General features: G+C 43.8%; 1 protein-coding gene and 1 pseudogene across 6 annotated transcripts in view; one reads left to right on the forward strand and one right to left on the reverse strand.

The window, feature by feature from the left end:
• Positions 1-15136, forward strand: part of LOC132231319 (ubiquitin-ribosomal protein eL40 fusion protein-like) — a 29295-nt pseudogene extending 14159 nt beyond the window's left edge.
• Positions 1-25299, reverse strand: part of LOC132231317 (protein argonaute-1) — a 49006-nt gene that overhangs the window by 12905 nt on the left and 10802 nt on the right. For 4 of the 6 annotated variants that reach the window (XR_009452023.1, XR_009452024.1, XM_059690194.1 and 1 more), the window contains exons 3-15: positions 24649-24769; positions 24005-24186; positions 23459-23595; positions 23100-23234; positions 22862-22949; positions 22069-22216; positions 18612-18731; positions 18117-18248; positions 17856-17989; positions 12548-12732; positions 2633-2792; positions 2357-2447; positions 1056-1250 (exon numbers count right to left, since the gene is read on the reverse strand). Coding sequence is in view for 4 of the 6 variants with exons in the window: in XM_059690194.1 (XP_059546177.1) it covers positions 1056-1250; positions 2357-2447; positions 2633-2792; positions 12548-12732; positions 17856-17989; positions 18117-18248; positions 18612-18731; positions 22069-22216; positions 22862-22949; positions 23100-23234; positions 23459-23595; positions 24005-24186; positions 24649-24769 (1828 nt within the window). In the remaining 2 variants the exon portion in view is untranslated. Of the gene's footprint in view, positions 1-1055; positions 1251-2356; positions 2448-2632; positions 2793-12547; positions 12733-17855; positions 17990-18116; positions 18249-18611; positions 18732-22068; positions 22217-22861; positions 22950-23099; positions 23235-23458; positions 23678-24004; positions 24187-24648; positions 24770-25299 lie in introns of those variants that run through there. The other 2 variants (XM_059690195.1, XM_059690197.1) reach the window with 2 other exon arrangements.

Below are 25299 nucleotides of genomic sequence, written 5' to 3' on the forward strand. Positions count from 1 at the left end.
TGATAAATATATCTGGTATTTTAGGAAACACTGGATGCCTTGGAAGAAATTGAGCACAATGGTTAATAGCATGGACTTTGGAATCAGACCAATTTGTCTAAATCCCAGTTCCACCACTTAGTAGCTTGGGTGACAATGAAGAAATCATTTAACATTTCCAAGCCCCAGTTTTCTCATCTGTCAAATGGAATAATTATTATTTCATAGGACTACTGTAATTACAGCATTAAATAGAACACATATGAAGTGGTTGGCACAGTTTAGGGTACACAGAAGGTACCCAATAAATGGCAGTTATATATTACTATTAAATTGTAGTCAAGGAGACTAGTTCAGTATACAAGTTTAAACAACAGAATATGAAAGCTTGGCAGGCAGAAAGAATAAGAGGAACATTATGAAGAAAGGTCAATAGCAGTGGCCTCCAGACAAGCAGCACCATCTACAGACTTAATAGTATTTCAAATTCTAGGGCCCAATCCTAGACTCAATTGGAAATTCTTCTTTTTTTGTTGTTGTTAATCCTCACCTGAGGATATTTTTCCCATTGATTTTTTTTTTTTTTTTTTAAGAGAGAGTGAAAGGAAGGAGGAGAGACAGAGAGAAATATCAGCTGGTTGCCTCCCGTATGTACCCCAGCCAGGACCAGGGATAGAGCCTACAACTAAGGAACTAAGGTACATGCCCTTGTGGGAATCGAGCCTGAGACCCTTCAAACCAGTTAGGGCTCTATGTCAGAAATTTTAAGGGTAAGCCCTGTTAAATGTTTCAACAAGTCCTCCCAATGACCTTGACTCATGTTTGAGAACCACTGGTCTAAAGCATCAGTCTTCAACATGAACCAACTACTAATAGGCACTGAGGGTCTTCTGTTACAAGAAGACAGGTCTACAGATGCTTGTACTTGCCACTTCTCAGTTGTGATGTCTGCTCTGAAGCTTTTCCATTTAGCAACCTTCCAAGTACCAAGAGCTTAGAAAAGCTAGCAGTACTCTCTGCTACCATTAGGCCCTCTGGCCTCAATATGAAGTTTTTCTAACTACTGTGGGCCCTACCTGAGGGAGCTGGCCTTCAGGAACCCCATCTCGGTAGAAGATGATACGAGTAGGCTTGAAGCGGGTGGACTTATAGAACTGGATCAGCAGCTCACGCACCATGTACGATAAGTCTTCAATGATCTCCTGCCGAGGTCGCTGCACCCGCACAGTGGCACAATAACGGCTGGGGTGGGCATCCATACTGCCTACCACCTGTTAATCAAAGAGGCAGGATAAGCCCCTAGAACCTCCACCCACCAACACTGTCAGGCTGTGGGTTTGGGCAAAGGCTTCTCAGCAAAACAATCATGTTATCAAACAAGTAGGGTTTTGGATTCAATGAGTCCTGGTTTCAATCTCTGTTCTACCACACATGCAGAAGTTACTTAATCCATCTGATCTTTTCTTTCCTCCTCTCAAATGGAGATAAGTATAGAACACCACCTGTTTGCAGTGCTGTTATAGTACATATGGAGCACCCTTGGACAGGGCCTAGCCCACAGAAGATGCTTGGTAAGTTTTATTTCCCTACCCCTTGAAGAGGGGAATGTGAAGGTTTGGCATTACTAGCTTAAAGAATAACCTCATCTAGCCACAAGTTTATCCTTTTTTCATTCAAGTGCTAATCTACCCCAGAACAATGGTAAAAATGGTGAGTAACATAATTTTCAAAGGGGACAGTGGCCAGAGCCTAGGATAGATGGCCACAAGGAAAATAGGGAAAAGCATAGTATAGGGTTTTCCTGCATTTACTGAGATAAGCCTAGTCTGCCTAGAGAAACATAAGGGTTGAGGAAAGAGAAGTGGGGGGGAAAAGAGCTGATCTCTCTAGCAATTCAGAAACCCCTAGAGGACAGGGAGCAGAAGTCAAGAGAGGGATTAGAGTTAACTAATTAGAGTTAACTAACCTACTTAAGTGGATCAGGGGTAGGGATGGGAAGAGGAAATGACAGTCTCAGCAACTAAGTAAATCCCTTAAAAGGGATTTCTGAGAAGAGATATGGTCACCACCATATCCCAAAAGTAGGCATGGAGAGAGAGAGAGAAAAAAAACACTTGAACATAGGGCAGTATTGACAGACACTGGGCCAAGTCTCTGGCCACAACCTACATTCTCATTACTCTCACTGGAAAAAACACACACATCATACAATCAATTTTATGAAGATACCAAGGAAATGGTTAATGGGGATGATCAGCTGGAAGGAAAAAAATTTTATGAAGGTCTAGCGCCCAAGCTAAGGAAAGGAAATCATATGTAGCCTTGGAAACTCAAAGCTAAGAGGAAAACCTTATAAGGAAGCTGGAGTGTCACTCACTGCTGTGATAGACGGTTTTTTCCCATCCCCTGCTGGGGGGTGTGTAACATCTGCTCCCAGGAATATCACTGGCTGTTGAAAGACTGCAGATCTGAACAAGGAAGAGAAAACAAATGATGAGGAGATAGATCAGCTCTTCCTGGCACCACCTAGCACCCACTTTGGTCCTTTCTTCCTTATGCCTGACTCACTCTGCCTGGCCAGGACCCTATCTTTTCATCAATTTCCAGAATGGTACCTTGCATGACAAGGGCAGATGGACAACAGAGTTCATACCGCTGATGTGGGACTAGGATGTTGTTTATGCCACCAAGTTTGACATTGATCTTCAGGCAGAGGTTGGACAGAGTTTGAGGTGAGGTCTTCACCACGTTCTTCACTTGCACACACTGTGTAGCCATTCCCAAAAGTGTGTCTCCAACACGTTTCACCTCAGCTATGAGCAGGGAGAGAACTGATTAGTGCATTCACAAATACTTAATGAATGCCTACTGAATCCAGGCAGGGACCACAATGGTGACCAGAAACACACAGGATCCCTATTCTTATAGTGCTTACTACCTAGTGATTAATTTTAAATATCATGAAAAGTACAACAATGATAAATGCTACAACAAAAAACTTAATGGAGCTATGACAGTATATAATAGGGGTAATAACCCAGCCAGGAAAGGCCTAAATATTGACTGAACTAAAAAGTACAAAAGGACTTGGAAAAGAGGGCGAGTTTGAGAGAGAGCAATCCAGGCAGAGGAAATAGGATGCCAAAATGCACTCTGATAGGAGATAGAATTTTATGTCTGAGAAACAAAAGGCCAAAGTAACTATGAAGGAGAGCAAAGGGACTGACATAGGGAAGAAATGAGAGTAGCTTATATTAAGAAGACAGTTATTAAGACTGAGAGAAGCAAATAAAGTCAAGAGAGGCTATACATGTGAATAATGGAAAAGAATGTTTATGGATAACTTCTGTGTTTCTTGCATTTGTATTAGAATAGATAATATCATAAACTCTTTGAGTTTGAAGTGCTCTTTGGTCATCCCAGTAAGAATACTAACTAAGCAATTGGGTATAGTAGTTAAAAGCTGAAGAGTAGCCCTAGCTGGTTTACCTCAGTGGATAGAGAGTCAGCCTGTGGACTGAAGGGTCCCAGGTTCAATTCTGGTGAAGGGCATGTACCTTGGTTGCGGGCACATCCCCAGTAGCGGGTGTGCAGGAGGCAGCTGATCGATGTTTCTCTCTCATAGATGTTTCTAACTCTCTCTATCCCTCTCCCTTCCTCTCTGTAAAAAAATCAATTTATATATATATATATATATATATATATATATATATATATATATATATATATATATATCCTATCTAATAAAAGAAAAAAGGGTAATTGACCGTACCTTCACTATACTTCCCATTGGCTAATCAGGGCGATATGCAAATTAACCGCCAACAAAGATGGCGGCTGGCAGCCACACAGCTGAAGCAAGCAGAAGGCTTGCTTGCTCCAGTGATGGAGGAAGCCAAGGTTCCCTGCCTGCCACGGCCCGGCTGAGCTCCGAAAGCAACAGTTTCAATTATAGAAGCTAAACAAACCCCAGATACCTGCTTTCAGCCGGCCGTGGCCACGGAGCTGAATCTGGCTCTTAGCTCCAGTGACAGCAACAAAGTTTCAATTATAGAAGGTAAATAAATCCCAGAATAAAAAAAAGAAAAGAAAAAAAGGAGAGGCTGGGAGCTTCAGTCGCCAGCCAGCCTAAAAACAGCCTTCAGCCCCTCACCCAGACTGGCCAGGCACCCTAGTGGGGACCCCAACCCTGAAGGGGGTGTGACCAGCTGCAAACAGCCCATCAGCCCCTCATCCAGGCTGGCCAGGTACCCAAGCAGGACCCCCACCCTGATCTGGGACACCCTTCAAGGCAAACCAGCCAGCCCTCACCCATGCAACCAGGCCTCTATCCTATATAGTAAAAGGGTAATATGCAAACTGACCTGAACAGCAGAAAGACTGGGAATGACTGGTCACTATGACACACACTGACCACCAGGGGGAGACTCTCAATGCAGAAGCTGCCCTCTGGTGGTCAGTGCACTCCCACATGGGGGAGCTCTGCTCAGCCACAAGCCAGGCTGATGGCTGCCAGCACAGCGGCAGTGGTGGGAGCCCCTCCTGCCTCCTCAGCAACGCTAAGGATGTCTGACTGCAGCTTAGGTCTACTCCCCACTGGCAAGTGGACATCCCCCGAGGGCTGCCGGGCTGCCAGAGGGATGTCTGATTGCCAGCTTAGGCCCAATCTCCTGGGGAGCAGGCCTAATCCAGCAGGTGGTCATCCCCTGAGGGGTCCCAGACTGCGAGAGGGCACAGGCTGGGCTGAGGGACCCCCCCCTCCGAGTGCACAAATTTTTGTGCACCAGACCTCTAGTATATATATATATCTGAAGAGTAGTCAAATGGAGATGAATATCTGTGAGATACTTAGGTAAAGACAGTAAGCAAAGGCATGATGATCTTGATGGGATTATCAAGGAAGAGAAAGGAATAAAAAGAGAGCTTAGACCTAAATCTTCAGGAACTCCCAATATTTGCAGAACAGAAGAAGATGAGTCTGTAAAAGGCTTCTTTTTTAAAGGAGGAAAATCCAAGAACTAGGAGGACGATCAAGATAATTGTATCATGAATGCCAAGGGAAGAGATAGCATTTCAAGCAGAAGCAAGTGTTCAACGAAGCCAAATGCTGCTAAGAGATCAGGTAAAATGAGGACGAGAAATGTCCTTTGGATTTAGTGTTACAATGACAAAAAATTACTGTACAGCGAAAAAAAACTATTTTGGTGATCTGAAGTACTAAGAAGGAGATGTAGGATCAATGAAGGGTCTGGCGTATTTTCACTGGGAGAGACTTGAGCGTGTTTAAAAAGCCAACGGGATCATTTCCACTTCCAAGAGAGATGCAGTAGTTAGTGGTATGCCTGTGCTTCAACAGGAAACATTCAGAAAAGCCATATAAAATATAGAAATCATCTTTTTGAAGGCAGCACAAAGGTACCAATAAGAAGTGGAGGGACTAAAACTCCAAAGAGGAAATCTTACAGAGGTGAGCTATCTTCTTTTTTTTTATTTTATTTTTTTAAAAATATATTTTATTGATTTTTTACAGAGAAGAAGGGAGAGAGATAGAGAGTTAGAAACATCAATGAGAGAAAAACATCGATCAGCTGCCTCCTGCACACCTCCCACTGGGGATGTGCCCGCAACCCAGGTACATGCCCTTGACCGGAATCGAACCTGAGACCCTTCAGTCCGCAGGCCGACGCTCTATCCACTGAGCCAAACCGGTTTCGGCAAGCTATCTTCTTATATCCTGGGTACATTTGCTGATTCTAGGTATGAGCAGGAAGCTGAGATTCCAGGCTTTGCACCAGCAGAGGAACAACTGACAGGGGACAGAGAAAGCAACAGAGATAGACCAGTTCTAAATATGAAAGGTTAAAAAAAACAAATTAAAAAAAAAACACAAATTAGTATCTTCATGACCTTTGGATTTCTTAAGTAGGACACAGAAAGTACTAGCCATAAAGGAAAAATATTGATAAATTGGACTACACTAAAAATTAAAATTTCTATTCAACAAAAAGACACTTTAAAAAGTAAAAAGGAGCCCTGGATGGTGTGGCTCAGTTGCTTGGAGTGCCATTCTGTGCACTGAAGGGTGATGAGTTCCATTCCCAGTCAGGGCACATACCTAGATTGCAGGTTCCATCTTGATTGGGGTGGGTACAGGAGGCAACTGATTGATGTTTCTCCCTCTCTCTCCCCCCGCCTTTCCTCTCTAAAGGAAAAAAAGTAAGTAAAAAGGCAAGCCACATAGCAGAGAAGATGTGCATATTCAAGAAAAGAATTATAACACTTAAAATCAATAAGAAAAAGGTAATTGTCAATTTAAAAAAAGGAAAAGTCTTGAGCATGCTTTACAAAAGATGCTAGTGAAACAGCCAATAGACATCTAAAAAGATACTCAACCTTACCACTCACTCATCAGATAAACCAAATTAAAAGCACAATGCATTATCACCAAATACCCACAAGAATGGCTAAAATGAAAAAGCCAATACCAAGGCCCTAGCCAGTTTGGCTCAGTGGATAGAGTGTAGCTGCAGACTAAAGGGTCCCGGGTTCAATTCCGGTAAGGGCACATGCCCGGGTTGCAGGCTTGATCCCCAGTGGGGGCGTGTAGGAGGCAGCTGCTCAATGATTCCCATCATTGATGTTTCAATCTCTCTCTCCATCTCCCTTCCTCTCTGTAAAATCAATAAAAATATATTTTTTTAAAAAGCCAAGCCCTAACCGGTTTGGCTCAGTGGATAGTGTCGGCCTGAGGACTGAAAGGTCCCAGGTTTGATTCTGGTCAAGGGCATGTACCTTGCTTGCGGGCACATCCCCAGTTGGAGGTGTGCAGGAGGCAGCTGATCGATGTTTCTCTCTCATCGATGTTTCTAACTCTCTATCCCTCTCCCTTCCTCTCTGTACAAAATCAATAAAATATATTTTTAAAAAAAAAGGCAATACGAAGTTGGGTAAAGAAGTATCTAGAACTCTCATACACTCCTGGTGGAAAATGTAAATTTATATACTTAAAATCCCTCCTAGAAATACACCCAGTAGAAATGGGTGTGTGTGTGTGTGTGTGTGTGTGTGTGTGTGTGTGTATATATATATATATATATATATATATATATATATATATATATATATATATCTCCAAAGGAAATGTACAAGAATGTTCACTGAAGCATTATTTATAACTAAAGGCCCGGTGCACAAAAATTTGTGCACTCGGGGGAGGGGGTCCCTCAGCCCAGCCTGTGCCGTCTCGCAGTCTGGGACCCCTCGGGGGATGTCCATTTGCCAGCGGGGAGCAGGCCTAAGCTGCAGTCGGACATCCTTAGTGCTGCTGAGGAGGCAGGAGAGGCTCCCGCCACCACCGCTGTGCTGGCAGCCATCATCGTGGCTTGTGGCTGAGCAGAGCTCCCCCTGTGGGAGGGCACTGACCACCAGGGGGCAGCTCCTGCATTGAGCGTCATAGTGACCAGTCATTCCCAGACGTTCTGCTGTTAGGGTCAATTTGCATATTACCCTTTTATTATATATGATAGTAAAAACTAGAAACACAAATATGTCCATTAACAGTATATTGGATAAATATATGTAAACTAGAGGCCCAGTATACGGATTCGTGCACTGGTGGGGGCATGGCCTGCAGGTATCAGCTTGTTGCGGGGGCAGCCACTCATCCAGGAGCAGCCACTCATCCTGGTTAACCAAGTGGCGCTCCCACTGTGGGAGCACACTGACCACCAGGGGGCAGTTCCTGCATCGAACATCTGCCCCCTGGTGGTCAGTGTGCATCATAGTGACTGGTCGACCTGTTGTCCCACTGTTCGGTCGCTGGGCTTTTATATAGATTGTGTTATATTCATATGATGGAAAATTTTAACAAACATGTATGAATCTCACAAACATGTTGCGTGAACAAACCTGACACAAATAAAAGTGATTCCATTTATATAAAGCTCAAAGACAGGCAAAAGTAATATAAAGTGCTAGCAACCAAAACGACAGTGGTTAGCATTGATGGGGAGTTGTAGTGACTGGGTGATAGGATTGTGGTAAAGCTCTGCTGCCAGACCGAATTAGGTACTGTTTACATTGCTATAACACTTTGTGAAAATAAGATTTCTATATGCATATTATACTTCAATAAAAAGTTTACATTAAAAAAATTACAATAGTATCAATTTAGTGAGGAGAAAAGAATTAAAAATACTAAGGGTAGGACAAAGTATGATAGATCAAAATTGAACAAATATCACATAGTCTGTCTATACTCTCAGGGTAATGCAAATGGACTTACATTGAACATCACAGAAAGAATTCCATTCACTTGGCCTCCAGAAAAGAAGGTGAAGGGTCTTTAGAACAATCTGCCTGCTCCTCTTATCTGCTGGCTGAATTCCTAGGCAGATAGCCCCACTGACTAAGTGGTGTAATCAAGGAACAGCATTTAAGTGGAAGAAACCCAAAGCCCTAATAAAGGTATAAGACTGTAGAGAGGTATAACATTACTGACCCCAGAGAAGGGAAAATTCTCTAAGCATTGCTTTCATGATCATGCTGCACTATATACACCCCAGACAAGCCATTGGATTCTCCCTTTATGGAGGGAACCAGAAACATGGATAACTACTCAGGCAGTTCTCCTAAAAAGTATCTTTATTTTCCACCCAAGGATCACTAATATAAGGCCCAAAAGGGACATAGATCGGAGGTCAACCAACTTCCCTCCACAATAATTACTGGGTATTATGTTAGTGGAAGGCTCTACCTTAGGTGTACATATTCAGAGGAAAGGTTTCAAAGCAGAATCAGACCTAGTCCATACTCAAAATAATATCAAGCACAGTAGTAATTGATCAACAACCTGATCATCTGCCAGGTGGGATGACAAGAAAAGGCTTCGAGAATTAAGTATATTTAAACTGGGACTTGAAAGATGGAGAGAATTTTAAGGGTAAGGTGGAGGATAAAAAGTAGATATTTTAGGCAGAGGAAAATGATGTGAGCAAAACCAGATATTGGAAAGTGCAGACAAGGAATGAGCATTTAGAATATCTACTACAAGCATGTCAAGCTCAAAGGCTAACACAGGCCAAATAAACAAGATTTTAGTTTATGTGGCCACAAAAAAACAAAAGTTTCAATTTTCATTGAAACATAGGTTTATTTCAATAGGCATGCTAAATACAAAGGGCTGAAGTAAGTGAGTAATCGTTAACATAGTGTAATAGAACATTTTAATGAAAATTAATATTTTTTCTTAAACATTAACTTACCAGACACTGAATATCTGCACAAATTAATAAGCATAACACAAATAAACCTATTTTTCTTGTTCTCCAAAAGTGAAATATTTCCTGTTGCACATACCAAACAAGTCAGTCCAAAACTAAAGACGTGGCAATCGGCTGCTAAAATATTCACTAGTAGTGTTAGTGGAGAAAAATGGTGCGCCTGTGTGTAAGGCAATGGTTCTCAACCTGTGGGTCGTGACCCCTTTGGCGGTTGAACAACCCTTTCACAGGGGTCGCCTAAGACTATCCTGCATATCAGATATTTACATTATGATTCATAACAGTAGCAACATTATAGTTATGAAGTAGCAACGAAAATAATTTTATAGTTGGGTCACAACATGAGGAACTGTATTTAAAGGGCCAGAAGGTTGAGAACCACTGGGTAAGGCGAGTAAGGAAAATGAATGCAACACGATTATAGTAATTAGTCATTAGCGAACATTGTAGTTCATTAGTAATTATTTATAAGAGGATATTGCTTTTTATATAATTAATCCATGAGACTCAGAAAGGTTAGTTAATTTGCTTAAGCCAGTAAACTAGGATAGCCAGAATTAAAATCTAGTTCTATCTAATTCCAGGACATGTGTCTTTCCTGTATATGTGGCAATGGGAAAAGTACAAGATAAAGCTGAAAGGGTTAAACTAAGATCAGGGCTCTGAAAAGCTTTTATTTTTTTAATGGGGACCAATGAAATTTTGGGGGGAGTACAGCTACAAAATGTCTCATCCAGTAACATCATCTGGAAAGATTTAAGAAGAAATGTTAGAACTAAGTTGAAAAGTATGGGTGGAGAGCAGGAAATATATCTTAAAACTGTGAAAAAGAAGAAGTGGAGCTGAAGCAAGGAGAAGAGAGGCTGACTCCAAAGTCTGGATGAAGGTATCCAGAGCAATTGTGATGCCAAACACAGAAGAGAAAGATAAAGAAAAAGGCTTACTTGTAGACAGAGAAGACAAGCTACTAAAGAGATGGCCCACCAAAACATTTTGTACAGGCAGAGACTGCATTTCCTTTCATCGCCAAAGTGTTCAGGATCTAGGAAAATAAGTCATAAATAAAATCTTGATAAAATAATGGAGAGAGGTCAAAGGGACAGATGGGAGAGGCAGAGAGATCAAGAGTTGGATCAAGATTTTAATAATACATTATCTCTCTATATAAAACCCTAATATACAAATAGACCGAACAGCGGAACAACCGAACTGGTCGCTATGACGTGTGCTGACCAACAGGGGGTGCGCATGGAACATGGCAGGCATCGGCCTTGGCAGGATGGTGGAGCAGGTGAGCAGGGGCACCAGACCAAGGCGGAGTACCAGTCACTGTCATCGGGGCAAGCCTCTGGTGGTAACTGAAAATTCTTTGCTCCCACACACCAAGGTCCTGCCCGGTGCTTGCACCTGCTGCTGGCGCTGAAGCCACCACTCGCACTTGCTGCCAGCGCCTGGCACCGGCCCTGATCACTCAACGCCATCAGTGGGTGAGAGCAGTGGCTTCCAGCCCTGATCGCTCTTCAGGACTTCTCCACCTCCCCCTGCTCCTGAGGGGTGATCCAGGCCAGTAGCCGCCACTCGCACCCGCTGCCAGCCCTGATCGCTCAGCACCATCAGTGGATGCGAGCGGCGGCTGCCAGCCCCAATCACTCCCAAGGACCTCTCCTCCACCACCACCCCCCCACCCCATTCCTGAGGAGCGATCGGGGCAGCAGCTGCGGCTTGCACTGGCTGATGGTGCCAGCCACGCTTGCACCCACTGCTGGCACCAGTCCTAATCGCTCTGCGCCATCAGCGGGTACGAGCGGGGCTGGCGCAGTCAGCGCATGGGAGCAGTGGCAGCAGGAGCGGGGCTCCCGGCAGACAGGGGACCAGGGGTCGCAGTGGGAGGGGCTGGGCGGGGGCACGGAGGATGGGCCGAGACCCATCCCTGTGCCCACTCCAGCCTTGTGGCCCACAGTTCCTTTCAAGGTGCACAAATTCGTGCACTGGGCCCCTAGTAACATAATAAGTGATGACTGAAGCAACTGAATGCATGAGAATTTCACTAGAATGTAAACAGAAAGGGAAGGTAGCGAGTATAAAAATCTGGAGAATAACCAGGCACTCCTGGTAATGACAAAAATAAGTAAGAAGAGACAGGAGAAAATATCTAGGAAAAAAAAAAAGAATGGAGAAAGATTACAGGTGACCCTTTGCAGAAAAGGTTTAAGAGAAAGGTAGAAGTAAAACAGATGAAAGAGGCAAAGTATAAATGGCTGGTGAAGAATTAAGTGTACTTATTCAAAAGTATGATTAAGCTCTCACCAGTGTGGCTCAATGATACAGAATGTCCACCCATGCACCAAAAAGCCACAGGTGTGATTCCCAGTCAAGGGCACGAACCTAGGTTGCAGGTTCAATCCCCAGCCCTAGTTGGGTTGTGTGTGAGAGGCAATCAACCGATGTGTCTCTCTCACATTGATATTTCTCTTCCTCCCCCCCTCCCCCACCTCTCTCTCTCCCTCTCTCTCCCCCCCCTCCTCCCTCCCTACCACTCTCTCTCAAAAAAAAAAAAAAAAAATCAATGGAAAAAGTAGCCCCAGGTGAGGATTAACAACAACAAAAAGTTTGATTATGAAAATAGGATGACAAAAGATAAACGAAATAGTGGATTGTGGAAAAGTGCTCTAGGATGGGAAATCTGAAGATGTTGGAGGCTTAAAGGGTATGAGGTCCCAGCGGTAGCAGAATGGCATAGGAACAAAAGCACACACAAGTTGAGTAAGGTAAGAAGAGAGATACCTCTTCATTTGAAGCAGAAGTAGACAGAAAAAATGGAGTAAAAGTACTGAGGCAAAGATGTATATAATCATTCCTATTCTTAAAAAAGAAGGGAGAAAGAAAAAGCTTCTCCAAAAGTTCCAGTAATTCCCAGGCAATAATAGAACCACCACACATTCTGCTTGGGTGTGCTGCACTATATCCTAACAGACAATACTCTTCTAAGAACAGGAATCTGGACCCACCCATCTCTGTATCTGGCCCAGCTAGCCTGGCATAAAGACAACACACAGAGGACTCCAATAAATGTTACTGGAAAGGAGTGTGAGCAGGTAAGCAGGACCTGGGATGACTCAATGGCTCATACAAGCTGGTATTTCTCCTGTAAGGGGAGCAATGACATTAAGGAACAGCTCAGCTCTGGCTAGAGCCAAGAATCCACACTGAATCCTGCCTTGGAGCTTCCAGGGAACTATCATGAGAAGAGGTCTATCATCGTTATCATGGTTCCAAGAGCACTGTACCATACACTGGCGTCTTCCCTGGCAGGATGACAATAATGAGCTGTAGTCCAGAGTACGTGTTCTTGAGATGCCGGAACATGGGCTCCACGCTGTCTGCCCCCTGCGCATATTTGCAGAAGCAAGGCTGGCCCTGGATGGGCATCCCTGCATCCTTGGAAATTTTCCGCAGCTGGTCTGTGAAGTTTCTGCAGGACAAATATGGTCATGACAGGAGGCAGTTAAGTCCCATTTTAAAACCTTTGATCAAATGCTTCCATCTTAGGTTCCTATCACTATGACAGGCACTGAGAGATTCTGCAATAAATGAGACATGATCACAGCTAGTGTCTAAAACATTTATATTTCAATAAGACAAGATAGAGCCTGCTATGTGTTCAATGGTACAAGCAGAAAGCTGAGGGAGCCCAAAGGACCTGTGGGAATTCTCAGTGTCCTTGCCAAGTCCCATTAAAGCAGTTATTCCTGTGCTGTTATAAGTGCATGGCAATAGGAAAATGTCCTCTTTGCTCAAATTAAAATAAGGTTCCAACAGCCCTGGCCAGTGTGGCTCAGTTGGTTGGGCATCATCCCATACACTGAAAAGTTGCCAGTTTGATTCCCTGTCAGAGTACATGTCCAGTTGCAGTTGATCCCTGATAGGGGGCGTGCAAGAGGCAGCCAATTGATGTTTCACTCTCACATCAATGTTTATCTCTCTCCCCTCTCCTTTCTTCTCTCTCTAAAAATAAATAAATAAATAAGTAAGTAAGTAAGTAAGTAAATATATATATATGTAAAAGGCTAATATGCTAAGTATCCAACCATCTGACTGGTCGCTATGATGTGCACTGACCACCAGGGGACAGATGCTCAATGCAGGAGCTGCTGAGCTGCAGTGACTCTGCAGCGGCGGTTCTCGGGTGACGCACCCTGAAACCAGAGAGGAGGGAGCCCGATTCCTCACAAGGCCATGTGATTTCACCTTCGGATGTGGGTTATGTTGTTGCTGGGGCACTGTTGGCCCCAAATCTGGTTTACTGCACACTTGCGTTTGCGTTCCACACCCTGTACGACAGCAACTTTGCTGAATGCCCTCTTGCACACCAGGACCCCTTGGGGGATGTTGGAGAGCCGGTTTCGCCCGATCCTCACAGGGCAGGCCGAGGGACCCCACCTGCTGGAGGGCCCCTATTCACTATGCAGACACCAGGGAGGGACTGCGGGAGGTTGGCTCTAGGGTTTGTCTGGCCCATCTTGCCCAGTTCTGCCCCACTGGGCACCTTCTAATTAATTTTCTTTCAATGCGCACAAATCTGTGCACCGGGTCACTAGTTAAAATATATTTAAAAATAAATATAATAAGGTTTCAATAGTGATTGGAACATAGGAGGATGCTCAGTAAAAATGAGCTATCTCTTCCCCTCCTGTTCTTTGTGGTTGAGAAAGATTAAACAAGCCTCTTTCTTTTGGTTTTAGGGCTTTACCCTGGGAAAGGGAGGTAAAGCTGGAAGAAAGGTTACACATGCAATAGATTTTAAAACTTAAGCTACAAATGAGGCAGAGGAACCATCTCCCCAGCAGATGCAGAGATGCAGATCTTTGTGAAGACCTTGACTGGCAAGTCCATCACCCTTGAGATTGAGCCCAGTGACACCATTGAGAATGTCAAAGCTAAAATCCAAGACAAGGAGAGCATCCCATCTGACCAGCAGCATCTGATTTTTGCAGGCAAACAGCTAGAGGATGGCCGCACTCTCTCAGACTAAAATATTCAGAAAGAGTCCACCCTGCACTTGGTTCTTCGTCTGAAGGATGGCATCACCAAACCCTCCCTCCGCCAGCTCATGCAAAAGTACAACTGCGACAAGCAAGATGATCTGCCACAAGTGTTATGCCCGCCTGCACCCCCGTGTTGTCAACTGCCACAAGAAGAAGTGCGGTCACACCAACAACCTGCGCCCCAAGAAGAAAGTTGAATAAGGCCCCTCCACCAACTCCTTGGGTCCACAGGGCAGCCTTCTACCTGAACCCTATGACGCTGGGGCCTCAATAAAGTTTCTCTTTTGTTGACTGGAGCAATAAAAAAAAAAAATAAGCTACATAAATATAATTACAGACTGAAATGAACAGCAGGAAATTTAATTTGTGAGACTCCTGCATTTAGATCAAAAGTAATAAGGTACAAATAGAGAAAAAAGCAAATTGTTTAGAGCAGGGGTGGGCCGTATAAGGCCTGCGAAATAATTTGGTTTGGCTCTGTCAAGGCATTAAGGTGAGATATTTGACCAAATAGAGCAGGCTAATTTTTAAGTTGCTAATTTTAAGTGGCAACCTTTCGGTGTATGGGAAGACGCCCAACCAACTAAGCCACACTTGCCAGGGCTGTTGGAACCTTGTTTTAATTTGAACAAAGAGGGCTAATTTTTAAGTTGCTAAACATCAATTGGCTGGACCGTGAATGTTGTTATAAATATCCAAATGCTCTTCAAAGGAAAAAGGTTCCCCACCCCTTGTTTAGAGGATGCTGTTATATAATGCATAAATGTCAATATGATTTAAAAACCTATATAGTGAGAAAATAAGTATTTTTCACATATTTAGTTAAAGAAAGAAAGAAAGAAAGAAAGAAAGAAAGAAAGAAAGAAAGAAAGAAAGAAAGAAAGAAAGAAAGAAAGAAAGAAAGAAAAAGACAGGGCAGGAGGGAGGGGGGTAAGAGATCAACTGAAGGACTTGTATGCATGCATACAAGCATAACCAATGGACATAAGACACTGGGAGGTAGGGGAGGCCAGGGGATTGTCAAGGACGGGGGGGAAAAAAAGGACACATATGTAATACCCTTTGTAATACTTTAAGCAATAAAAAAAAAAAATAGAAAAAAAAAAGACAAATACTGTATAATACTGCTATGTAAAACTTAAAATCATTTATATCACTCTGGCTGGTTTGGCTCAGTGAATAGAGCGTTGGCCTGCGGACTGGAGGGTCCCGGGTTTGATTCCAGTCGGGGGCATGTGCTCGGGTTGTGGGCTCGATCCTCAGTGGGGGGCGTGCAGGAGGCAGCCGATCGATGGTTCTCTCTCATCATTGATGTTTCTATCTCTATCTCCCTTTCCCTTCCTCTCTGAGATCAATAAAAATATATTTTAAAAAAAGATAAAATCATTTATATCATATAGGTATTTAAAATGTATAAATTGGATAGAAAGATTACAATAATTCATGAGAGTAGCTGCATCAGAAGGGAGGAATGGGACCAGGTTGGAGGATATAAAGGAAATCTAAAATTTACCTCTAATATTTTATCTACTTAAAAAAAAAGATAAAACTTGGGATGATGAATACATGGGTGTCTGCCATATAATTCTATGTATATTTTAATATTTCAAAATAAATCTTAGAATAAAGAAATATAACCTAACCATTTTTTCATGTAAATAAGAGCCAGGGCTCTGATGAACTATTAACAGTATTTTTTCCATTTCTCTTCCATTATATTCAACTGCAATAACTAAAATTGCAATAACCAACTGCAACTAAAATAACCAATGTGTTAGTAGATTCCATTAATAGTGTGCCTTTACTTCAAGAAAAGTGGTAGTCCCAATCTTCTCCCTACTACCAGATCATTTGGGATATTATGTTCAGTGCTGCTGGCCACAAAATGTTAGAAGTTTAGAATGGGAAAGGTCTTGAAATCCTATGCTAAAAGTGATATATGAAAAAAAATAAAAATAAAAAAAATAAAAAATAAAAGTGATATATGGCTGCAGTATAGGACTTCTTTAACTGTAAGAAAAATTCTAAGGGTTGACCCTATGGACTGATTGTCAAAATAATGGGACAAGGGAAAGACATGGGAATAACAGAGAAGCACATGGAGAATAAAGCTATCAACAAGATGACAAAAAGGCATGAAGGCAGAGAGCTGGGAGCCTTTCTAATATTGCTAAGGACCAGCCAGCCCTCCAATGCTAAGCCAAGGCTAGAAGAAGACTGGCTTAAATGGGGCTAAAAAGAAACTATAATTGTATTGGTAGTAGTTGGGTACCGTTAGGGGAAAAGGGAGAAGGGAGAGCAGGGCAGCTGGAGTCCCCACATTCATCAGGGGCTGCTTTAAATAATTCTTATGAAAACCCCAAGGCCAGCTGATCCCACCAGGGCACATATCTCTATTATTCTCATACCTGTCCAAAGTGGTCAATTCCAACTCTTCCTCAGCCTCGGAGTACACTGACCCCATCCCAGATCCATAGAATTAAGAAACTACCACTTCAAAAACGGCAGGAAATACCAAATTTTACACTTTAAATGAGTGACTTTTGTGATATTTGAAATGCATCCCAATAAAGTTGTCTTTAAAAAAAGACTGCAAGGGAAGAGTCATTGATTTCTTCCACATTACTCATTCACTCACTCAAGACTTACTCCCCTTACTTGTTTCTTTAAACCATTTGGCTGTATCACTTTTGTCATTGCTGTCTATTCATGCAGAGACCTTTACAACTCATGTTCACCTAATTCAGGTTACTTGGAACTAATACAGTTTGTGCACAGGAGAGGACAACTCAGAGGATCAGATGAATAAGCTACTCTTTTTTGTTTCCAATTAGGAAAGAAAGCTTTGAAGCCTCAGATCTGATTTGCTGTGAACTCTGACACTTTTCTTGATATGCAAACTTTGTACAAGTTACTTAACCTCTTTGAACCTCAGTTTCCTGAAAATGGAAATACCACCACCTGCTCACTATGAAGATGAAATTAAAAAACGTAAAATGTTGGCATAAACATTATAGTCATTACTATTATTTATTACCATGTTAATAATTATAACAATAAAATAATTCAGACCTGTCTTAAGAGGTTCATGCCTTGAAATAATCATCTCTGAACAGACAGGGCTCCTTACCAAAGCTTCTGACCACAGATTGGCAGAAAAGGAACAGGTAGAAGTTTGAGCCAGACAGCACAAGGAAGCAGAGGCAAGAATCAGCAAGAGCAGGGGTTCTCAACCTGTGGGTCGCGACCCCTTTGGGGGTCGAATGACCCTTTCACAGGGGTCGCCTAAGACCATCGGAAAACACATATATAATTACATATTGTTTTTGTGATTAATCACTATACTTTAATTATGTTCAATTTGTAACAATGAAATTGGGGGTCACCACAACATGAGGAACTGTATTAAAGGGTCGCGGCATTAGGAAGGTTGAGAACCACCGAGCAAGAGCATATTATAGATCAAATCTTGGCCTCATAGAGATAAGGGAAATAGGCAACTGTAGGGTCCTTTCCCCACCCTGCTATCCATACACCCTGTCCTCCTTACTTGAGCACCTCTTCTCGACACTGCTTTTGGGGTGCGAAGCAGGCAATGGCCCAGACTTTGATCTCAATCCCGTTGTAGAACTGTTTCCCTCGCATGTCCCAGACACCCTGATTGGGTGTGGCAATGGCCCGGTTCTGGAGATAGGCAAAGGGGGCGCCCAGGTGAGCCTCAGTAAAGCCAGGTGGGTAGGGGAACAAAAGCCCCTGGCTATACAATCCAACCACCTCCCAAAATGCCCCAGAGATGTTGTCTGGCCCTGACCCTGCTCACCCGGCCGCCATATTGCAAGATGGGCGCCGGCAGCACTCGTCCTGTCACCTCCGTCATGTCATCCTTCACTTTGATCCCAAATTCCTGGATGTAGGGATCTAGGTTGTAGCTGGCATTCTTCATCTACAAGACAAAAGAAGGGGATCTCAGGAGAGTAACAGCTTGGCAATAATGCTCACCCTCTGGGTCCCAAGTAGAATGCCCTGGTCAGCTAAGACTGGCGAGAAATAGCCCTAAAAAAGGAGGGAAAGTGGAAGATGATGAAAGTGGGAGGGGATAACATAGGGAAGTAAGATAAAAGGGAAAGAGAAATAGGAAGCAAAGTAGCTACAGGGTCAAGAAGCAAGAGCAGTCCTATGGAGTCCCAGGCAACAAATCTAGATGTGTGTCCTCCCAAGAGTCCTGCCAAGGCAGAAAAGCATCTATGCTACCAGGGGCCCCAGTGACTGAGCAATCGAGCACATGTTTCTCTGCAGCCCCACTGACCAGGCGGCTGATCTCCTCCTGTCTGTCTGGGGCCGACCTAGCTGTAGCCTTTATCATGGTCGAAGTCTGATTGTCAGTCAGCTTCTTAATGCAGCGCTGCCCAGCCACAATGTTACAGACCTGAGGAAACAAGGAAGACAGTTAGTTCTGGCTTGAGTTCATTCCATCCTTTACTGAGTCCCACAGTAAGAGAAGAGACCTTGGCTGTCAGCCTTGGGAAGAGGACTGCAAAATTCTTTGGGCATACAGGGAAGTTGGAAAATATCCATGTGCAATATCAAAGACAAAATAGCCATTTTGTGATTAAGAGCTAAGGATCCGCCGAAACCGGTTTGGCTCAGTGGATAGAGCGTCGGCCTGCGGACTGGGACTGAAAGGTCCTAGGTTCGATTCCGGTCAAGGACATGTACCTGGGTTGCGGGCACATCCCCAGTAGGAGATGTGCAGGAGGCGGCTGATCGATGTTTCTCTCTCATCGATGTTTCTAACTCTCTATCTCTCTCCCTTCCTCTCTGTAAAAAATCAATAAAATATATTAAAAAAAAAAAAAAAGAGCTAAGGATCCAACCTGGTATGGGTCAGTGAATGAGTGTTGGCCTATAAAGCTGGACATTATGGTTCGATTCCCAGTCAGGGCATACGCCCAGATTGCCGACTCCATCCCCAGTAGGAGCTGGTGTGCAGGAGGCAGCCGATCAATGATTCTCTCTCATCATTGATGTTTCTCTTTCTCTCCCCTTTCCTCTCTGAATAGTAAAAAAGAAAAAAGAGAGCTAAGGATCCAGCACCAGATCTGGGCTCAGTCTCATATGTTAAATAGGGAGAACAGTAACAATCTCATAGGGTTGTTTGGAGATTAAATAAAATAAAGCACTTAAAGGACTGAGTACCTATTCTAGAACACTATAAACTCAATAAATTGCAGGATAACTTATTATTTACCAAACCTCCCAGTATAGAGCTCTTCTGAACACTAAAAAACTCAATATGCACAAACTGGATTCATAAGGTAGTAAAGCAGCTCTCCAATGGTGGCAAGAGGGCCGGGAGGAGTGCGAGCGGTGCTGTGCAGCCGGCCCGGCTCAGGCTCCTCCCTGGCCACCTGCCGATTGGCGTACTGCTACCTCTCTCGGGGGATGTCTGACGGCCGGTTTAGGCCCGATCCTGCCTGACCTGCAGGATTGCGAGAGGGTGCAGGCCAGGCTGAGGGACTCCCCTCCCCCCTTCATGCCCCCCCACCCCTGCACGAATCCCTGCTCCGGGCCTCTAGTATTATATAATTTGATTTATAGGAAATATCCAAAATAGACAAAGTCACAGAGACAGAATAGATTAGTGATTACTAGGGGTGGAAGGGAAAGTGTGGGGGCAAAGGAATAGTGACTATAATAGTTATGGACTTTCTTCTGGGGATGGTAAAAATGTTTTAGTGTCAGGTAGTGGTGATGACTGCATAATGGTGAAAATACTAAAAATCACTGACTTGTACATTTTAAGAGAGTGAATTTTATGGTATGTGAATTCTATCTTGAAAAAGCTATTCTTTAAAAAAAAAAAAATCCCACCAGGCTATATAGCCTACATGACTTGACCCTCAACCTCTCCCTAAAATCATCTCCTACTACTTTTTCCCTCATATACTACATGCCAGCCACTACGGCCTCTGTCTATCTCTTAAAAAGACCCAAGTTTCCGGCTACTTTAGATAGAGCCTTTGTACTTGCTACTTACCTCATGCCTGGAAGGCTCTTTCCTCAGGCTGTTACAAGGTTGATTCTATCTCATAACTTGGGACTCAGCTCAAATGTCTCCTAAAAGAGGCCTTCTCTGGCCACAATAACTAAAGTGGCTCTCCTAACTCCTCCACCCTTACTTCTATCCCCTCAATCTGTTTTATTATTCTTATAGCACTTACCACCATCTGAAACTATCTTATTTATCAATTATTATCTATCTCTCCCTTCTAGAATGTAAGCTCCATGACAGCAGGGACCTTGTCTTATTAATCTCTACATTTAATCTCTACATTTTGGCACCTAAAAGAGTATATGACACATAATAGGAGCCCAATAAATATTTGTTAAAGTAAATGTCAAAATATAAGTCATTGTATAAATTATTCACCTTGGAAAGTATTGTTTAAACAGAAGTAATATTGCCCAGGTGGGTGGCTCCGTAGGTTGGAGCATTGTCTCATATACCAAAAAGGTTGTGAGTTTGATTCCAGGTCAGGGCACATACCTAGGCTGCAGGTTTGATCCCTGGTTTGGGGTATATGGGAGACAACTGAGAAATGTTTTCTCTCTTTACTCCCTATTTCTCATCAATAAACATATCCTCAGGTGAGGATTTAAAAACAAAACAAAACAGAAGTAATGTCAATTTGCTAACAAATCTCAACTGGTAGTAGATATTATCTAAAGCCTATCTACTTAGCTGAGATCATCCCTAAAGACTTCTGTTTATATCTCAGAGAAAATATTGCCTTCATCCCACTTTCTGTGCATCAGCACCTATTAACTAAGTCAAAGTTCTTGGGTTTTGGGATCTCTTCTCTCTCCCAGAGGCTCACAGAAGGCTTGAGCTTTGGTCCTATTTGACTCCTGCTGCTGGAACAAAGTAAGACAATAGCCTAAGTTAGCGCTTCTCCAACTTTAATGTTCATATGAATCCTCTTTGGATTCTGTTAAAAGACAGATTCTGATTCAATAGGTCTGGTGGGACCTGAGAATCTGTATTTCAAATGAGCTCCTGGATAGTACCCATGTTGTTGGTCCATTGGCCACACTTTAAGTAGCAATGGACTAGACAATGAAGCAGTCAGCAGTAGTTTCTCTGTAGACATTTTTTCTGTTGTCTATCTAACCAAATGCAGCCCTATAGTTCCATATTTGTATTCTATAACTTAAGAAATATTACTACTGTCTTTAATTGCAGGATTTTAAACATCTGTTGAAACATAAAAATATAACAAATCTTGGGTCTAAAACTTTTTAAAAAAGAACACATTGATCATTAGGAAAATAGGATTCATGTTATACTAGTAGGTAATAACATTCATCTTCATTTTCTATAAAATAAGGTACACTTGTATCTCTAGGTTTTTTCACATCCTGAACTTCAGAAGACAGGGAAAGAAAAATTAAGAGGACATGAATGTGGGTATTTGAAATCTCTGTCCTGAACAAACTAATTAATCACTTATTAGACAGTAAATACAGCTTTCACCTCTGCCTGGCAGCCCTAAAAACATGAGAGCAGTATTGGAAATAAGAAAAAAATTTAGCAGGTAAGAATGAGGCCTACATTTCACAGAATGACCTCATATCTCTCAGAATGTCAATTTCCCAAACTTCAAAATGAAGATGAGAGATTACAAATAGAAAGCAGACCTCTGATGATCAGTGTGCAGATACAATGCTTGTTTCCCAGCCCAACCATTACTTGGCAGCCTCACCTCTAGGGGCAGGTAGGTATGCTTTTGTTCCTGGCCAACTTGCAAGCAGGGCAGGTGGGGATACTTGAGCTGAAGGTTATATTTCTGCTTGAAATACTGTGCCACTGTGCACTCCACAGTTTGTCCACTCTCCAGCTGCAAGGGAAACCTGTTTGGAGGAAAGAAAGGAGGTGTCAGAGCTCAGGACTGATTCCCACCTCTCCAGACCTACAACCATGGAAGCCCCAGATTTGGCTTTATCCCTATCCAGCCTCTTTAGAGTACTGCCACTCTTGGGAAAGCAGGCAATACAGGGCTCCAAAAGAAAAGCCAAAGATCTGAGCAGCAAGTTCCACAACCAACAGGACCTGACCTTACTCATCTGTATTTCTAGTGTTGGGCATAAAGCCTAACACATAGTCCAGTATAGTCTGAGGTCAAGAAGGTAGATGAAATCAGTGAGGGCTTTCCCAAGGTCTAGCCCAGGAGCTTTCTTTATCAGGAGGAAATATAAGTTGAAAGAGATGCTAACATTTACAAACTGATATGGAAGAGTCAGGGGGAGATGCCTGATCTATGGCAAAGGCCCATGGAGGAAAGATGGAGACCAAGAAGGCAAAAATGGTAGGGAGAGTATCAATGGACCTGGGAAGGTTGGGACAGGGGTGACAAATACCTACAGCTTATTCAAAAACAGGGCCAGTCCAAGACTTATTCACAAGGTCAGTGGTGGAACGGGAGGGAGTGAAGGGAGTGTGTTTAAATATCTGTCCTCTTCCACTAATGGTATAGCTTAGCAGCCCTGTCAACTTACGTCTGATGGCTGGCAGGGCGGCGTGTAACATTACACACACGGTATTTCCTCTTCATCTGTCCACAGTGGGTCACTTCTACCTTCAGGCCTAGAATATACACACTGCTTGTCAGGGTTGAAACGAGTTGCTCATGTTCCCAGGCTTGGCCTCGCCCCTCAACATATCCCCAGGGGATTTTCTTTTAGGGCTAAAGAGAAAGTAAGGCTGTTTCTCTTCCCTGCCTGCTTGGGTCCTCACCCTTGATCTCCTTGGTAAAGCGCACACGCTGAGAGTCCGTGAGCGGCTTGGGCTGCTCATCTATGTTCCTGATGTCCAGCACCTCACACATGAACTCAATCACCGGCTGTGCCTTGTAGAAGGCAGTGGCTGAGACTGTGGGGGCAGAGTAGGTATAGCTTAGCTCAGGTTCTGTCTTCCAGAATAAATGGAAGTACTGCTCTTTACACCCTCTTCCTTATAGGGTTATGGGATGGGGGAGGGGTACCAGGGCCGTAGGGATTAGACTAGGAGTATGGTTGCAGAGCTGAGAGGGATGAGGCTGGGAGTGCGGTCAATGGACTCAGGGTGCCCCTGGCTCCATAGCTCTCCCCACTCACCATCAATGTTGAGCATCATCTTCCACATGGCAGGGCGCACAGACTGGTGAAAGCCGAACCAGACCTCGCGCCCACCCCCCAGCGGGTGGTAGTAGCCCTCAGGCGGTGAGAAGAAGGAGCGGCCCACAGGGGTGTACCTGGCAGGGACAGGCAGAGAACTGGTCCCTCGGGCACAGGCCCCCACCCTGTGAGGCATCCTGGGCACGGAGGAGCCCTGGCCTGGAAGGCAGGACACCAGGGCTTTAATTCCAGCTCTGATCCTTTACTAGTTGTGTAACTGACCTTGTGAAGTCTCTACCCTTTCTCTGCCCTGCAGGGACAGATGGGGTGCAGCTCAAAGATATCTAAAAGGGACAGGACCAATGATTTAACCCATCTAAATGTATATACACACTTGCTTGGCATGTGATACGGTTTCAAAGAATATTTTGTTTGAAAAGCACACTGTAGGACCTTAATATGTGCTCATTCCCCTCCCCCCCGCCCCACCACGCCCACAGCAGTTCTGACACCACTAGTAGCCCAGATACTAACTATACCCAGTACCTCATGGATGCCAGATGTCTCATGGCCACATCAAGGGCTTGCACAGACTCCAGGGGAACAGGGATCTGGCCACTGACCAGGGCCTCATGCAGCATGCGCCAGCTCACAATGGCTAGCCACTTGATGGAGACCTTGAATATTCGATCCTTCCCTTCCCCGGGGATTGTCACCTCAAAGTCAACCTTCAATAGAGAGAAAGAGGGGAAGGACTGTCAATACTTTCTCACAGTCCAACATTCCCTGCCCTGCCCCGCCCCAACTGTCTCCCACCCCATGGATTTGCTAAGAATCTGTCCCTTAAGCTGATAGGAGCTCACAATGAAAACTTCACAGTAAATGCAGCTTAGTCTCCAGCCACCTTGGCTCAGTCTCCTTGGTTCAGTGCTTCTGTCTCTCTCAACCACACCTAGCAGAAAGTCCTTAAGGTCTAGGTCTATTTTAAGTCTATTCTCAATCTGCCTAGAACAGGGATAGACATATAGTAGGTGAAACAAAAATAAGCACCTATCCATCCCTCACCCTAGAACACACTTTCTCAGCACAAAAGAATGAAAGGGATCTCTGGACTGCCAGACTGGAAACAGGCTTACATGAGCTCTGTCCCATCCCAGACCCCTTATCACAGGTCTAGACTCCCACCTTACCCGTTCATTGCCAATGGGCAGTGCTGTGACAGTGTAAATGTTCTTCTTTCCATCATACACGGGCTTGCGATCACCAAAGATCTGAGGCTTGAAATGCTGGACCATGTATTCCACCACTTCCCTGTGGGGATAGGAACAGCCTGTGGAAGCTGAGAGACTACCACTTCAAGCTTTTAGAAGTAATTAAAAGGTCAGGGAATGTTCCATCTACTACATTCTCTCCTAGCAGCTACTCTTTTCTTTTTCCATTCTCATACAAAGACATGTTTTCATTGGTTTTGAGAGAGAGAAAGAGAGAGAAACATCTACATGAGAGAAACATCGATCGACCACCTCTCGTATGCTCCCTGACCAGGGATCAAACCCCAACATTTTGGTGTATGGGACGACGCTCCAACCAACTGAGCCACCCAGCCAGGGCCGAGCAGCTTTAATCTCATCTGCTCTGTCACTGTGCTTCTCAAACTTCAATGTTCATATGAATCATCTGGAGATCTTATTAAAATTCAGATTCTGGTTAAAATGAAGATTCTAACTCAGTGGGTCTAGACCAGCCGTGGGCAAACTACGGCCCGCGGGCCGGATCCAGCCTGTTTGAAATGAACTAAAAAAAAAAAAAGACCGTACCCTTTTATGTAATGATGATTACTT

Source organism: Myotis daubentonii, chromosome 3, assembly GCF_963259705.1.
Source record: "Myotis daubentonii chromosome 3, mMyoDau2.1, whole genome shotgun sequence".
Classification (NCBI taxonomy): Eukaryota; Metazoa; Chordata; class Mammalia; order Chiroptera; family Vespertilionidae; genus Myotis; species Myotis daubentonii.